Source organism: Tinamus guttatus, unplaced genomic scaffold (assembly GCF_059628265.1).
Source record: "Tinamus guttatus ecotype Peru unplaced genomic scaffold, ASM5962826v1 Tinamus_guttatus_pri_ptg000716l, whole genome shotgun sequence".
Lineage (NCBI taxonomy): Eukaryota > Metazoa > Chordata > Aves > Tinamiformes > Tinamidae > Tinamus > Tinamus guttatus.
The window spans coordinates 2,184,677-2,202,444 of NW_028289250.1; the positions used below are offsets into that span (position 1 = coordinate 2,184,677).

Here is a 17,768-nt window from a genome sequence, read left to right on the forward strand (position 1 = left end):
TAGAAACAAAAATATTTTGAGCTGGCATGTCTCAAAGTGCTTTTTGAGCCAGCTGCACAGTAACGCAGCCCTCTTGTATACACAGTAATAAAGCTGCAGTGGTGAATATTCCATTTTCAAAGGCCTGTTCTGCCTGGCGTTTCTGAGGTTGCCTGCCCATGGTTTCGTGCCCGAGCGCGCTGAGCCCCTGTGGCTTCCGCTCAAGTCAGAGGCCGTTTGGTGCCAAGCACCATGCTGAAAAAACGGAGGCACCTGAGTCAGATGCCTGGAGAGAAACGGAGTACAAAGATTTCTTTTGGAGGCCACGGCAAAATAACCATTTCAGGACCAGCAATCCTGGGACAAACCTGCAACTAGGATGAGCGGCCGTAATTTCTTCTGACAGTCCTTTAACTACTTTTATCAGGCAGGGATCTGCTTTCCTGGTCTGTAGATTTCCAGGCTCCCTGGCTCAATAACAAATTCCTCTCCCCAAAGTATGTTAGCTAGTATGTAATTACATGTTATCAGAGCAGAATTATCAGCTGGCATCTTACTACTTTGATAAGAAATTCAAACAGTCACTGAATCATGGAAAGCAAACTAGATTACACATGTAACTAATAGAGCTCCCAGTACAAATACAAGCAAAGAGCTTTATTCTCCCCAAAACAGACACTCTGTTCTCTTCAGCCAAGAGCTAACAGTGGGAAAGCACTAGTTTTCTTTTTGCATGGTAACTGCAAAATACACTAGAAATACAAAAAGGAAAATTTCCTTTCAGCCCTTACAATCGATTCAGCCCTTGAATCGAAGCCCTTACTTTGAAATAAGAATAATAAATAAATAAAACTCTGGAAAATCTTCTAATTGCACTGCATCTCTTGCACATTTGTCTCTATCTTTTGTTGACATCTTGTCCCTTGAATAGAAAAGCTCCTTCCTCGCATGAATAAAAGTTTTCTTCAGTGAAATCTTCGCTCCGCTGACGCTGCTCGGAGCTTTGCCAGTGATTTCATTAGTGTCCGGATTTCACCGGGGATGCCTACTCCAGCGGCAGAATGCAAGAGGAAAAAATGTGCCACTCACATAAAACACTGAAGCTTCTCCCCTTTGTATGCTCCTGTATCCATCATTTGCCCTCCTGTCTGATCATAAGCAAACTTTCAGACTCTTTGCAAGAAACAGGTTGCTACTGCCAAATACATGATTCTGAACGGCACACATCCTGAAATAATGAGTTTGGGGGACGCAGAGAATTCCTACATTACTAGTCATGAGCCACTTATTGCGATCTCCTTCTAAAACCTTGATGTATTTCAGCCACCCATGGTCGCTCTGAGACATCCCTGATGATAATTACCCAGTACATTCCAACGCAAGCTTGCTACAGACCAAGCAAAAGCTTTTAAGTATAATTATGTTATCCAGTGAGCTCCATTAACAGTACAAATAGCTTTGAGGGGCTTTTACCACAGCTGCAGCTACAGAATATTTCATTAGAATAAGTACGATAGGGAAAAATTGCATTTGCTTCAGCAAAATCCCAGTACAGCTGCAAGCACACTCAGTATTTGTCAAGCATAGCGAGAGTCATTATGTGACTTCAAAGTTCATAAAATGCACTGCTTACAGACAGCACTTGAGAAGCATCTACTTCCTCTCCAGAGCTGGGACCTGCCATCACAGGTCCCTGCTAACGAGGTCCTGCTTTAAGGACACTATCTAAACATATCACTTTGCTGCTGCAGATTTTATCAGCCTGGGTGATGGCAGCAGGGGCTAATTTGGCATTTTAAATAACTCCAGCACACAGTCTACCAGCTGGGTTTATGGCACGGCCTCACATCTTGCTCCGCATGCTCACAGCAAGGTCAACGAGTCCAAGCTGATACCTTGCCTGCCCCCAACACTACAGTTCTTCTCAAGATGAAGACCACAGAGCCATATTCTTTTTAAATAAATAAAATCTTTTTCACACTGAGGACAGTAAAGCAGTGCAACAGATGTCCAGAGGGATCAACATTGAACCTTTTCAAGACCCAAGTGGATAAAAACCTGACTGACCTCATCCGACCTCGGAGCTCACTCTACTTGGAGCATGAAGTTGGACTAGATGCCTCCTGAAGCCTCTTCCAACCTGTATTATCCCAGGAAGATTTTCTTTTTACAACATGATTTTCTATTTTTCATTTTTCTTTAGATTCAGGCTCACCCTGCCAGCCTATCCTGCCTCACTTTCTCCTGCCTCTGTGCATTCAGCAGAACGCTCAGCTCTTCAGCTGAAACCTCAGCTTCCAAGCTGCTGCACGGTGACTTATCTGGTCTTCTGCGACACCAGCAGAGCCATTCCTGGTGATATACTCCACCATCTGCTTTTTTCCCTTCTTAAACTCCAAAGATTTTGAAAAATGGCTCACTGCAAAGCCAGGCATCTAGACTGGTACACTTACACATCCTGAAACCACTAACCGACAACAGAGGAGAGACAAGACGGCTCTGCAGATCATTGCCCTGGCCTCGTGGGGCACGACCAGCAGGGAACAGGCTTCCATCTGGACACCAGAAGTCTAGTCTAGTGTTTGCCTTTTGCACAAGGGTTTGAAAGTGACACAGTTCACTTACCAAAAGGATGGGCAGGGGAAAAGGCCTGGGAACTACCTGTCTTCAGCTTCAGGAAACCAGTAGTGAAGAGGGTTATACTCGCTTTACATTAGGACATTGCACACACGACCACTAGAAATGTCCAAACTTTGAAGAAACCTGGGAGCTTACGGTGAGGAGGGCTTCTGTCTTCCCTAAAAGAAGTTATTATTTGAGACCTAAAACAAGGGTATCTTTTCACATCTGTAATTCCATTGTAATACAAAGCAATAGCGTAAAAACTCATAATAGTGCTGAGCAATGAGTAGTGCTTGCTTCTTTCTGTAAAGCAGACTAGCACCAAACAGCTTTAGCTCAGTTCTCACTAGAGGAAAGGTAGTAATTGAATGTCTCTGCTTTTTTAGGAAGGAAAATAGATGGTACAGCCAGGAGAAACCTATTCAAATGATTAGTTGTGGGACAATCAGATCTTTTTCCCTACTGAACTCCAGTACGCTGCCCTGTTGGTTTGGCCTCCTCCAACACTCCTTCCCAGGCATCCAATAACCCTTTGCTTTTACTAAATGCAGCACTGAAACCTGCCAGAAAAAGAGAGAAAGAGACTGTTCATAAAGTACCAACTGTCTGCTCCTTACGAACTGGCAGCACTGACTCTGCTTGCATTCTTAGATTAAAGTCATTAACAGTGCAATAGTGTACGCAGCCGGGTGCTGTTAAACCGAATGCCAAGTGAATGGAGGGTTTCTGCGAGCAAAAGGAATGAGACAGACTTTTCTTCTTAATCATATTAAGAATATTAATGATAAAGCTTATGTAGAAAAAAATTGCAATATAAAACACTAATTACATTCCCTGTTAAATTCTATAACACTTTAAAATTAGATCCTACTGGTTCACCATTCATCACATTCCACAGCAGTTTTCTGTAAGATATTTCTTATTATGTTCCTTCATGCCTGTTGGTTAAATGTTAACAACAAAAATTAACACAGATCAAGCTTATTCATTTGCTCCTAAAATGAACAGGCACTCTACTGTTGATTACCACATTCCTATTTCACTGGAAAGCTGCCAGCTGCAGCACGCATGCAATACTACAATTTGGTATTCGCTGAGTGGCAGTTGTCTGCGATAATTATCATCTTGCACCTAAAGTAAATATTATTCTCACACCGCGAGTGGAAATCGGGTTAACTCTTGCTGTGTTTTCACTGTTTGCCGTGGAGCCCGTGCTGTCGGGACACCGCGCGCCCGCCGAAGGCAACGCTTTTAACCCCTATCGCCATGCCCAGCTCTTTCCCTTATCCGCAAGCTACTGGACCTCAATGCAGGAAGGAAGAGCCAGGTCACCCACAGACGGCGTCACCCCGTGCCGTGTTTTTAACAAGGACGGGGAGTTTCACAAACGGCACCGGGCAGCAGCTCGCGGGCTCGGGCAGCCTAGGAGCGCGCGCTGCCCGCGCCACAGCGCCAGGCCCGGCATGGGGTTAGCGCGGGCCTGGCACGGGGCAGGCCCCAGCACGCGTGCGGAATTTAAGGCAGTGACGATCCCGCTCCGAGACGAACTTAGCTAAGTGAACCAACGCGTCGGGGCGGCGCAGGACAACGCAGGCGGTGACCGAGCGAAAGGAGCCCCTCTGGACACACCATCGGACGGACGCGCAGCCTGCCCGGGTAACCAGCCCAGCGCAGCTCCTCGGGGGGTGCTCGGAGCTGCGTTCCACCCTCACCTGCCACGGCAGCTGGGAAAAGTCTGGAGAGAGACGGTACTCCAGAAGTGCAGTCAGAGGAGTCACCCAACACAATACCTGCTTTTCCCCCGGCACCTTGAAACAAACTCTCCGGGGATTAAGAAAACCCAGAGCACCAGGACTAACCCGCGAAGACGAGTGCCGGGAGCTGGGATCAAACACAGGGAGCTGGGATCAAACAGCGTCCGGCGCCGTTCAACTTTTGCGCGGCGAACTTTGCAGCAGGTGCTGCAGAGGAGGCGCCTGAACCGAGGTTTCCCGCACGCCAGCATTAAAAAAGTAACGACAATAACAACGACATATATTAATAAATTAAAAACAAAAGCAGGAGGAGTTGGGCACCGGCAGACGGCCCGCTCGCCGCCGAGCCCCGCACTCACCAGGATGCCCATCACATCGGCCCAGAGCTGGGCGAACGCCTCCGGCCGCCCGCTGCTCTCCGTCTCCCCCGCCGCCGCCGCCTCGGGGCCGCCCGGCTGCTCCCGCTCCCGCTCCCCGTCCATGGCCGGGGCGCTGCGGCGCGGCCGCCTCAACGCCGGCTCCGCGGCGCGGCCCGCCCCGCCATGCGCCCCGCTCCGCCCGCCTCCGCGCGGCGCGGCCCGGCCCGGCCCGGCCCGGGACAGCGGCGCCGCCCGCAGCAGCCGGGCCCGCCCCCAGCCCCGGCCCCGGCCCCGGCCCCGCGCGCGGGCCCTCCCCCGGCCCCGCCGCCGCCGCGGGCCGCGCCGCCCCCTGCGCGCCCGCAGCGCCGCGGCCTCCCGCGCACCCCACACAATAACCAACCCCCAGATCGGGGCCGGCGGCCGCGCCGGGGGAGGCCCCGCACGCAGCCACGCGTGGAGCCCCACTGCTCTTCAAGGAAACGCCGCGGCCGAGTCAAAACGCTTTCTAGACCCTGCAGCAAGGCTGGTGGGCAAGGGGGCTCCCGCGTGCTTGTTGTGCTGCCTGCAAAGGAAGGTGCGCTCTGTCAGCCCGGACTTTATATCAAGTGCTCAAGTCCTTTTCCCTTACCACAGATGCCACCGGGCTGCGGGGACATTGTTTCCATGCGCACCTCCCTTTCCTCTTACCTTTTTCTCCCCGTTACCGTGATATAAAATAATGACTAATTTCGGGCAGCAGAACGGATGCTCCCATTTCTTAGGACACAGTTGGCTGCGCACACACGCCCATGAGTGTACGTGTTTTGGGAGGTGTATTAAATAATCCAATAGCAGCAAAACAAAAACACTTGCAGCACTCCAGTCGACAGAAGATGTGCGAGGGATCTGCGGCGGGAGGACACGTGAAGGGAAACACGATACATCTCTTGGCCAATGCACAACCTCGCACCTCATTCACAGAATTAATAGAGATTGCAAGAACCAGCAGCCATGAAATTGCTCACACTTCATTTTGGCATTCATCATTAAGCTCTGAAATTGTTAAACACTTCTCAAAAAGCTACTGTTTCAAGCTGTTACTTATCGGAAACACCTGCCTCTGCACAGGGAAAAGCTGGTGAGGTGCCTGGTGGATATGCAGCAGCCACACACTAGCCAAGCATAGTAGCAGACAGGTAGGTAGCGTCCTCAGCCCCGCAGCTCCCAGGTGAAATTCTTCTGACCACCGCCTCTGTGAACGTACAGCTTTAAATTGCCCCAAAACATGTGCAATAGTTGGAGTGATGAATAGCAAGCACATGGAGAAGAGAGAAGAGGGGAGGGGCTGCTGATAGAAAAAGAAGGATTACGCTAAGTAAGAGAAAATGAGAAAGAAACCACTGATGATGTGGAAATAGTGACCCTTCTTTAGATACCACTGACTTTTATTAGTCAATGATATGAAAAGCCCCAAAACACAAACATGAAATCTCTACTAATTCACCTTTAAATGGCCTGTGAGTGCACACCTACAAAGTGTGAAAAGAGAACACAAAGAGGTTTCACTGACGCTCCTTTTTAAATGGCTTGCACAACTCAAGGCTGGTTTAATTACTCAGGAGAAATTTAGTTAGTGACCCTCTGAAATGAAATCCAGGTTGAACCACCTACAATAGTAACATCTATCTAAAATACTCAAGACACTGTCAACACACTGTTAGTCTCAGGAATTACATATCCTGCTCTCCTGCAAGTAATTTTCTGGGTATTCCGTGTCTTTAATCTATTTTGGAGGCACATTCAAATTAAATCTCTGCAGCATAAGGTCTAAAAGCCTCCTTGCTCTGACTCATGCAGCAGTAGATAAGGATCAAAGAGGCACAAGGGGCAGCACTCCCACTTGCCTTGCCTCTCCCTGCCACTCCAGTTTATTGCTCCTGCCGGGAGCAGCGACGGAACTCAGTTTACAAAAGCAGTCCTGAGTATCCACACTTTTCAGCCCAGTGCAGGTAAACAGAAGCCAGAGCGCTCTGCGAAGGCAGCAGCTTTCATCGGAGGAACGTGACGTGTGGCTGGGGCCTCGACCAGTTGACTTCAATTTATTTGAGAGTCAGTCTCTTTTGATTTTAAAAAAGGGGGAAGCAAGATGGGGAAACAAAGGATCTTGTAGAAACACTTGACTGCAGGAGGAGTGGCTATAACAAACTGATATGAGAGAATGACAGCAAACCCATAGCAATTTACGATGCCATGTAGATCTTCTATGGTCTTGTAATTATGGTATCTACTGCAATTCCATTTCAGACATTCACATTCCATTTTCCAAGGGATTCGATAACTATAGCATGCTAGAATATTACTTCCCCTCTATCTTTCTCACATATATTCCCCCTTTCCAGATTTCAGAAGGTTCCCCTGTTTTAATAGTACTAGTGTCCTGTAGTGAAATGTCACTGGGATTTATTAGAGTTTTACAGTTGCAGCAAGAGTATAAGAGTTTTAGAAAAAAAAAAATAGATACTCAGGTCTTAAAGGGGTTTTGAAGTCTAGCTGCTGACTGCGGCCTCTGCTTTTCCAGAGTGCAGTATCTCGTTTGTTTTAAAACTTCTACTAAAGAATCACTGTGTAACTCTGGATTAGCACTTTAGAATATAGCTTTTGTTTACATTTTATTGCAGTTCTCTAGACTGCAACCCAAACAACTCCAGCACAACAAATTCTGCAACTCAGTTACAGCAGACAGAAGGAGATGTGGCCGCTCCTCCGAGGCTTTCGGGGCGGCTCTGCCCCGGTGGTTACCATCTGGAAGCCCTGGGAAGGGTCACCGCAGTCTCCGGTGGAGACCTGGGCTGCTGGCTCGTGCCTATCAGCGATGCTGGTGCGACCCCCGGGTGTACCCGGCCTACGGCACACGGGTTGTTTGCACGTACCCTCTAACACAGCCTGGACACAGCTGCTTGACTGTGTGTCTGCAGAAGAGCTATGAAGCATCTGAGCAGTTACCCCCTGCAAACCACTACACAGGAGATGGAATCGATCCACACACGGGATATGGGAATATCTCCTGCTATCAGATCATCAGTTGCATGTGGGTGTGCAGTTCTCAAGAGTTTCCCACATCTACGCACCAGACAGGATTAACCAACTCCAGCAGCTCCCTTCTATATTCAACAGGGATGGACTTGTTGCTGGAGGGCTCTTCAGAGCAGGATCCCAGCTTCACGTCAAGCTCAACAGTGAGGTGCTTGATTTTCCTTTCTTTACGGAGGACTTAGGAAGAGCAGATTCACTAGTCCCAACTCCATCCCTGTGAATACTTCTTCACAAGCACAGGCCTCCATCACATCAAGACATGAGATCAGACTCTTTCTGCCCCAAAGCAGCGTATATAACCTTGCTCCAGTTTCACACAAAATGACTCAATGGTTTCAGCAACACATTAAATACTCACAAATTAATTAAAGTATGCATCAAAATAAACTGAAGAAGATGATATGTGTCATCAGAACCAACCTGTCATAACCACTGGCAGCCATTTAAGAGTCATTTAATCCAAGCAGTCTACACCACTAACAACCCCCAAACACTGACTCCAGTCTTAAACTTCCGGCAGGAGGCTGGGAGAGATCGGATTGCCTTGGGAAGCAGCCTCTGCCCCACAGCGTAGTGGACACCAGACTTCGCTGCTCCCTCATACCTAACCTAGGGGAATGGCTGCCAGACATCTGGCTGCATGAACAAGACCCGAGAGGTTTCTCAACATCACTACCACCACCATGCCCAGTACAGCAGGCCTAAATGAGAACATCAGAGCTCCAGAGAAATAAATAAGCAAGCTATTTTATGCACACAGTAAAGGTACAAGGAAAGGGAGAAATAAAATCCCACCTGTCCCCCACAGGTGACTTGCAAAAGCCCTAAAACTTTGCCTGAGTATGAGCTAGTTGCAGCAACACCTATTAAGAGCAACTGTGTCTCTTTTCACCTCCTGCCCTCTTCCTCTTTCAGGGTAGGCTCGAGTCCTGCCTGCAGAATCCACAACACATAAGGCAAAGTAATCCATTATTTTATCTCAGATACATTTGATGCATACAGATGTAAATTACATACAGATGTAAATTATAGAGACAGATCTATCATGTGCATTTTCCCATCTGATCACCATATATTCTTGAAGTACTTGTTTCAGTATCAATTATCAATTAGATAATCACAGCAAATACTCCTAATTTTAAAAGCAGCGCAGTCCAACAATATCTACCCAGTTACTTTAAACATAGACCATATCTCAGCTGCATACTCTGGTTTACAGATCTTCGCTGCACATTCAGCAATCACTGCTTTTTCCTTTAGAGGCTCCCTGTCACCTGTTAGCTCCTGATACTGCCAGCCTTATATCTAGAGAGTATCAAAGCTAGAAAAGCACAAATACACGCAGCGCAAACCAGATAGGGTTAAGACTGCACAACTCTATCAGTAAAAAGCAGTTACAAACAAAAAAACTGCTCTATTTTGATAAAAGTTGGAAAAGTTACACCAGATCCATCCTTCCCCTAGATATCAAGACCCTACGAGATTAAAAATTGCAAAGGAGAGGTGACACGTTGGAGAAAACCTTTCTAATACCCTTAAAAGTTAGAGCCAGCACCACACTCTATAGACAGGAGCGTTGCTAAGCTTGAGAGGTTTCAGTTAAGATGTGGCGACTGCCCCTTTCGATGACAAATCGTGTACGGAAAGAATCTAACCATAGCACGCACTGCCCATTGCAGGCCTCCCGGAACGCTATCTTCTGCGTCACACGGAGAAAGGAAAGGTCCATATCCTGGCTTCCTGCGCACAGACACGTCCCACAATGGGCTCCAGTATCCTGTTGAATTCCCCTCCCTCAGCAGAGCACAACCCAACACTTCCCAAGCACGAGGCAGTAGCCCTGTTTCAGTTCCTTCTGCTTCGTCGTATTATTTACTTGAGCCCTCTCCACACAAACTCGGCATTCCCCTCTTCTGCTCGCATGGCAAAACCCAGTTTTCTACTTCATTTTATCTCCATTCTCTCATTCGCTCATCTCTGGAATTCTTCTAATGCCCTACAACTTCGCATTTCAACAAATAAACAGTTGGCATTCATTTTCTATTCATTTTCTGTTCCTACAATATGTTTAATAAATTTTAAGCAACTTTCCAGGCAGGAACTCAGCATCCTTTGGGATGTCTAGGGGAAGTCTCTAAACTGTAGATCACAGGAGCTTGCTTTCTTATACTATCTTTGTAAGTGTATTCCACAAAAGATGCATGCAAATCTTTTTTTTGTGAGAGATTTACAAAATCCTCAGAGACGGAAGCATTTTACTCAGTGTCCTTTGGCTGCTCTTCTCCCAAATAATTTTAGAACAGAGGAAGTGAAAGAAAGAGAGGAAAGCAAGCCTCAGAACAGGGAATAGGATTTAAGCTTGGACTCTTTTTTCCAGTCACAGTGTCCTTTGATTTGTCTGTCGAAGCTCACAGTAAATGACTAGTGAAAAGGAGTTTGATGATCTCATCCCAAAGCACATCATAAAACTAGCAAGCATTAGGTAGAACTTAGTTAAGTTTGATAGCTGTGTATTTCCGCGATGTTCTGCTGACACAAGTTCTGTCCCAAGACGCCTGCGGCGGGATGGCAGGAAGGAGGAACACGGAAAGAGAACGGCCAAGCTCACACAGTCACTGCCTTTTCTCTGCTAGCCTGTACTGTCCTTCACTTCGCAACCAGCCCAACTCTTAAAAGTAAATATGGGGGAAAAATAAATAAGGGAGGTGTTTATTGCATTCCCCTTTGAAAGGAAAAAATACATCCTTCTTAAAAAAGGGAAAAGAAAAGACTTAAGGGGAAAAAAGGTTGTCTGTGATCCACAAAAAAACTAAAAATGTACAGAGCTGCCTTTAGCAAAACATTTCAGAAAAACCTTCGTGACACAAATATGCCAATGGCGGAGACTTGCTAGCAAACAAACCAGGAGGTGCTGATTAGTTTCCAGACCAGACCAGTCCCACCCCCAAGTCATACAGCGCACAACTCCTCCTCCAGCTCCATTCAGTACCCACTCCCTGCTAAGGCAATTGCATGCTGTCACCAAACCAAACAAAATACAAATTGTTTTCTGCAACTAGCATTTTTTTTTTTTTAGAAGCAAATACAATGTCATTCTGAACCAGCAGTGAACAGGCCCCACCAAAATCCTGACTCCCATTCTCACAAAGATTCAGCAGCCAACTCTGACTTTGCACTTTTTGAACCCATGTTCCCAAAGCCACACAGCCACAGGATTTGTGAAAGAGAACATGAACTTACCTATTAAAAAATAAGAAAAAATGGTGGCTGATGATCTCAGCCAGCCAAAGATAAAGGTAATAAACCAGTAACCAAAGATGATTATTTAATACTTGCTTGCTGTATAGGCCTAGGGTCTACTCTCCCTATTGCTACCAGTGAGGAGAACATACTCGCTTCCAAGACTTCTGTGAAGCTCGGCCGCTGCTGGGTAACTCCTACTGGGTCACCAGAGCTTCTCCTCTCGCCCACATCCCCGCGAGCAGCCCCCATTTTCAGGCTCTGACAGACGCAAAGCTCCCAATCTTCTCTCACTTTCAAAAATAGCTGGCCTACCTTTCCCTTTGAATAGTTCCTGCCTGCGGCTCAATGCCGGAGCCCTCCCTGTCGCAGAGTCGTGCCCTTGGATCTGCTGACCTTCCCGCTGCCCAGCGGCCCAGACGCACAAGCCACGAGATAATTTATGGAAAAGCAAACAGCACTTGGCTGGCAGGCAGCAGGTACGCAGTTGTATTACACACGGTGGTGTAATTCCTGTTGTAATGACAAGGGTTCAAGACTCACCCACGTCAGGCACCTGAAAATTATGCTTTCATTTAAACCTAATGCAATTTTAGAAGTAATGTTTTTGGAGTGCTTTGGCTTCAGTTTCCTGAGTCAGCAGGGTGCACTCAGGTCGTATTTTCATACTTTCCTTGAAAAACACAAGCTTGAACTTATGTTTCCATTATTAAAAAACAGCAACAAACTGAGGTGTTTACATCACTTGGCCCCAGGTGGTGGGATGCTAAATAAATCGCGGAGCTAGTGATGAAATCAGGAGCATTCACAAGAATGTGACAATGTACTCAAGATGATAAGTATTCCTCTCAGCTGTGGATATAAACACCAGCTTGCTGCATGCAGACTGTCCTGTGCCAGAGAAGTCTTGCCCTCCGCTGCCCTGCAAGCAGCACAGTCATTCGTGCCTCTTTCTCAAATCAAAGCTTCAAGTTACCGTGGAAAAATATATTAAAATCTGCTCTATATTCACTAACAAGAGTAAACAAGGAAGGAGGGAATTGTATCCAATCTGCACATTTTATTTTTCCTATATTGTTAATGACATACCAAATGTTTCACTTAATAAAATTTCATTAACTAACAAAAAAAGGTGGGAAACATCTCCCCATGCGCAGGCCACCTGAAGCACTGAAAACTTTGCATTTTACAGCTATAAATGTAGAAAAGGGGCACAAGACACCTATTACTTCTGTAATAGACTGAATTGGAGGGGGAGTACTGCAGAAGAGCAGCTGCTTCCAGTTAGGGCAACTCAGCTGGAAAGCTGAGCTATCTGTCAAACAGTAATTAAAGTGCGGGGAAGCCTGCTACCTGAAACTGCAGCTTTTATGCACTGCCCACCCGCCCCCTTTCCAAAATTTAATAGAAAAAAAAAATGCAAGAAAGGCAGACAAGTGAAAACAGGCTTAACCGTTGCTGAAAACATGCCTCCAAGCTACCCTCTCAATAAATATTTTGGGAGGTTTGTGAACAGAAGGATTATTGTGACTGTGGTGGTGTGAGTGGGAGGAATCTACCCTCCACAACCCAACCAACTGCATCGATGATGATACAACAGCCCTCAAGGGCAATGAGCTAACTCTGCTGGCTCCACGCTGGTGAAGTTTTACAGGGGAGTCATTTTGCATACGTACAGGTAGAGAAGGTTGCTCTCTAGTTCTCCAAAAGAAAACCACCTTCCCTTGCAGGAATTCATAGATTAGATGATTCTGTTTGAAGATACGTTTCCACAGTTCAGTGTGTATCCTGGAGCAATCAGATGCCTTGCAAAAGTTGACTGAGATTTGGGTTTTAATAGTTACTAGTACACATGATCCCAGAATTGCACATATTCCTTTTGACTTCTGTGGGAAGATGTGATTTATGAGAATAAATTCAAACAAGCAAGCAGCTACTGCTTGGGCAGGTGAAGGTTAAAGGGACTGGAAAAGATGCCGTGATTATTTGAACATGTGAAGGGTGTGTAAATATCAAGGGGCAAGTCAGAGTGCTGAAGAAGGCCCAAGAGGGTGTAACTCAAGACAAGGAGACAAACGTATGTGTTTTTGAGCCCTGCAATATTGGCTCCTAAAACAATGACATTATTTGTGTATACAAAAGAAGCTCTGGTTATTTCAAAAGTCATTGCTATTTGTCACTGGGGCCAACATATGTAGAAGTAGACTAAAATGAATGGAAAAAAAAGGTTATATAGGTGAGGGACTGAGAGAAACGGCACCAGAAACTCTGCATAGTGGGGGCAAGCCAGGTGACCTCCTGTCGTCTCTTCAATGCCTGCCATCTCCAGCACCAAGGCAGAGGCAGCAGCAGGGCCTGGGAGCCCACAGGGCTCTGGGCCAGACTCAGTTGCACACTGCTTGCAGCTACGTTAATTATTTTGGGATATTTTTAGTGGATAATGCTAAAGTATATGCTAAATGGGTAATCGCCAAAGAAGTGCAAAAAGCCTACCAGGCTCTCAGGTTCTGAACTTGGTTGAAAATCTCTCTGCTAATCTCAATTAAAATATGTGGCATTTAAGGAGTTCATAAGAACGTGGTAAAATGCCAGCAATGTATAGAACCTCATTTAGATGATTCTCATTATTCACCAGCGCTTGGTATTTTTAATAGGAATTTTAAACTTCTGGAAATAAAAATACTTACTCTATTTGTTTTTATTATATCTTACATGTGAACTGCAGGAGCAAGGGACGTTTAGAAAAGATTGTATTGTCAGAGAGTTGACTTGTCAACTTGTCAAAAGTTCCTTACCTCCCAAAAGCTTTCTCCCACTATCATGGTACCTTTTGATCTCCTAGGTAACATTATGGTACTAGACATGGACTTCTTGGGTTAGGAAAGAAATAATACTGTTCTCCTGGGTAGGTATTTAAAACATCTTTCACTGTATCAAACATAATTTAAACCGATGCCTTGTATTGCCTGCACTTGCCCAACTATTGTTCATGTTTGTCTGCAACCAGAAAGGAATTCAATCAAAAGATGAGGACCTAATTATTTGGAGCACGCCACACAATTATCCCAGTCTCTAAAAGCTTCAAATAAATTCAAAGACTTTGGCAGAGGATAAACAATTTTCCAAAAAAAAAAAAAATAGCGCCTACTATTTTCAAAAAAGTGTACATATGTTGTTAATAGAAGTGCTATTTCTAATAGCTGAATTACTTTTATGCGTGAGAAATGACTATAACAGACTCCACATATGAGAGGCAATTCATATCTGTGTCAAAGAGCTAAACACTAACAGAGACTATTTAGTGTGCCTGGTGGTTTCAAATAAGCTTAACCTGCTGACACTCACCCAAGAATGCCCAGGCTTGGCTTTAAGTTACAAAGGTTTTGGCAGTGACGACGACTGCTGTCTCCATCTCTTTGTTTTCACTCCTGCCCAACAGTAATTACAAATGAGAAGTCATGAGGAGGAGAGTTCAAGAAAGCTAAGGGAGGGCAAGAACCAGACTAGAAAGACACATGGACAAGTTATATAACCTTTTCCTCCCACTCCCTGCTATTTTGTAAGAGTTTAAAACAGCCAAATGGATTTGCCAGGAATTAATTGTGTCAAATCAATCTAATTTCCTTCCTTGGAAGATAATTGTCAGGGGATCTGCTCTTCAATATTTTAATTAACAACTTGACTGGTGGAATAGAGAATGTGCTCATTAAACTTACAGATGACAGCAAGCTCAGAGAGCTTGAAAATAGCTACTAAATAGGAACTGGCAAGGTTCTCCCGTCATGGAGAAGCAAGTTTCAGAGGACATAGCCAGTGCAACCAGGATACGCAGCCATGTGCAATCTATACTTCAATCACCAAAAGCAGTGTGAGCTGGGTACCACCTCGTGCTTTGGACACCAGACTCCACCAGTCTTCACAGACAGATATGGCCTAATGGGAGAAAACCTACAGGGCAGCTACACGAACAAGATGTTCATGAGCAGAGATTGACAGGACCAATATTCTTCAGCCTACAGAGAAGAAAATATCCAGAAAAGTGGATATTCATTTACAACTCTCTAAAAGGCTGCTCTGTTACAAAACAGAGTGAATCTCTCTGTCTGCTAGGGGTTCAGTGGACAGGCTTAACTGCAGCAGGGGGGACGTTAGGTTTTTCTCTAACTAACTGCAAGGTTTGTAAAAGCAGTGGAATTGATCGCCTGGGGTTCAGCAGTGCAATTGATCGCCTTCATCACTGTCTAACTTGTTCTTGAAAGCTTCCCAAGATCCCAGTATTCATTTTGCTACACTTGATGCTGCTTTGGGGCTTGGGTAGACTAAATATCCTCTTAAGATTCCTTCCTTTTTTCTTCTTTCTAATAATTTTTGTGTTTGCTTTAATTCTTTGAAAGCTGACTGTGAAAGCCCTATGTACAGCAGTCAACATTTAAACAAAAGAATATCTGACTGTCATCATGCCAAGAGGACCATGTACAGTGGCCACAGTTCAGTATACATTTTGCAGAAGTAGAACCTATGGATACCACATCAGGGGATACCACAAAGCGCATTGAAATACACTATATATCTGTGTCACTGAAACAGCTATTGATACCTGGAGAGCTGGCATGTGTTAGAGAAGCTCTTTGTAAATCCTGTGAAAACCGATGATGATCTGGAGGGCTATCTCAGAGTTTGCCACCACCTGGCTTGCTTTTGATATTAACATTTGCACAAGACGTTTGGGTGGCTGTGGCAGCATGTAACTGATATGCCTGAGGATGACAGTTGCCAGACAGGCAGGCTGCTGCACAAGGAGGCCAAGAATCTCAAACTCACAGGAATGATCCCAGAAATTACAGCTGCTCAAGGGCAAGAGTTTTACTAGTTCATTTTTATCCCAACTGAAATGCCTTAAATACTTGTTTGGGTATTCCTGCTCAAACTGGTCTTATCCAATGACAATCAGCATAAAGTACAATCTAGCTACCTTTCCAAAAGTGAAATTGTAGCCTGGATTCCTTAAAGAAGCAATTTCTGGGGAGGCATGTGTGTCTATTGGGATGTACATGCTGGAAGCACCCTGCAAATGTGGTTTTCTCGTGTAAACCAGAGCTGCAGAAGAGCACATAATCCATAGCAGAAGTTGCATTCAAAACAGTTTCCCTGCATTTTTCATATGAGATATAATATGTGCAGGAACTGTGATAATGGCAGGCCGGGATTTGCAGAAATGACTGGGCCAGCTACCTTCTTCCCTGAGACTCCACGGGCACCAGCGCTGTAGAAACCAGACCCTCGCTGAGGCCTGCAGTTGGGAATCCCAAAATGGGGCGTTCTCCAAGCTGCCCCTGTGGGGAGCCTTGGAGAGGCAGGAGACACGGACAGATGCATGTACACACACACATACACACCAACAACGTCTGCCCCCAAACATCTCACAGGTGTCTTTGGGCGTTTCTAAACATATTCAATGCCATATGTTGTTACATGTTTGCATAAGCAGACAAACCAGCTATTTATGTAAAAAAATACATGCACACACACTAACATACATGACTGTGTATGCACATAAAGCAGTGTGTGGAAGCCAACTCAACAGCACGTGATCAAGCAGCCAAGAAGGCGAATTCAGTAGCAGGAAATTATTTCCCTGGATTATGAACTCCCAGAGCCTTCACAGACCAGTTAGCAAGTTATCGCTCTCACTCTCCACCCAGCAGCAAGCAAGTTAAACATATTGCTGAGGGGGAAAATGAGCTCTCTGAGCCTCCACAGCCCACACTTTCCGAGGCAGGATGCATGGAGAGAGTTATTAAGGTTCTGTCAATTAGATACAACATTAAAAAGCCATCCCATCTGCTCTGCAAATGTCAAAGAGCTCATGGCACCTGTTTGGGGGAAAAATGAGCAAGAGTTTGCCACAGGTTTGGATACTCCTATGAAACAAAGCACTCTTTGTACTAGTGCTTTCCTCAGCAGAAGTCCTCTGGAAAGTTTTGAAATATTTCTACAGGAGTATTTGATGACAGAGGGTTAAAAAAAAAAAAAAAGGAGAGAGTGAGAGAGAGAGAAAAAAAAAACATAGACCTGCCCTTTCCACATTAAATGTTTTACCACAAAAGTCAGGCAGAATTTTGCTGCAACTCTGAAGGTGCAATAATATACTATATAATCAATTGGTAGGAAAATATTCTCCCCTTCCCCTCCGCCCTCCCCACACACAGAGCTTTTAAAGAGGACTGCAGCTGAGCACTTTAAGCATCTCAATTCACAGCCCACAGGATCTAAACCAGCAGATTCTAGGTTTCTATGCTGGAAATGGTACAAAGTCCCACTCACTTTCCCTGGAGAAGGATCAGATCCTAGAAAGGGCAATAGAACAGTAAGAAGTTTCCTTTTTTTTTTTTTTTGGAATTCAGAGAGCATTTTTTTTTTCTCCAAAGGTAAGATAGTCAGTTCTCCTGATCATGTTAAATGAAGACAAGGTTTTTCTTGAAATGCCAGTACTGCGTTCCAGGAACCTCTAAATATTTGCAGCTTAAGCTTGATTTAAAATGTTGAAAGACTAGTATATTTTGTATAAAAAGAGGGAAATGGATGTTGACAATGGATTTGGAAAAACAACCATAGCTTTTGGGAAAATAAAAAATCCTTGTTATGACTACCATCTTCTATGTTAAAAAATGGTATCTCACAGTTTGAGGTACCGTAATTTTTGCATTTATCCTGAACAGCAATGTCTCAAAAGTTGGAGAAA

At 45.2% G+C, this 17,768-nt stretch overlaps 1 protein-coding gene across 4 annotated transcripts in view; it reads right to left on the bottom strand.

The window, feature by feature from the left end:
• LOC104568900 (SAM and SH3 domain-containing protein 1-like) overlaps nucleotides 1–17,768 on the bottom strand; it is a 517,909-nt gene that overhangs the window by 107,767 nt on the left and 392,374 nt on the right. Inside the window, exon 1 of one of the 4 annotated variants that reach the window (XM_088537033.1) lies at nucleotides 4,715–4,848. The exons of the other annotated variants lie outside the window; for them this stretch is intronic. Coding sequence (XP_088393159.1) covers nucleotides 4,715–4,837 — 123 coding nt within the window. The 5' untranslated portion in view covers nucleotides 4,838–4,848. Of the gene's footprint in view, nucleotides 1–4,714; nucleotides 4,849–17,768 lie in introns of those variants that run through there. 4 annotated transcript variants of the gene reach the window in all.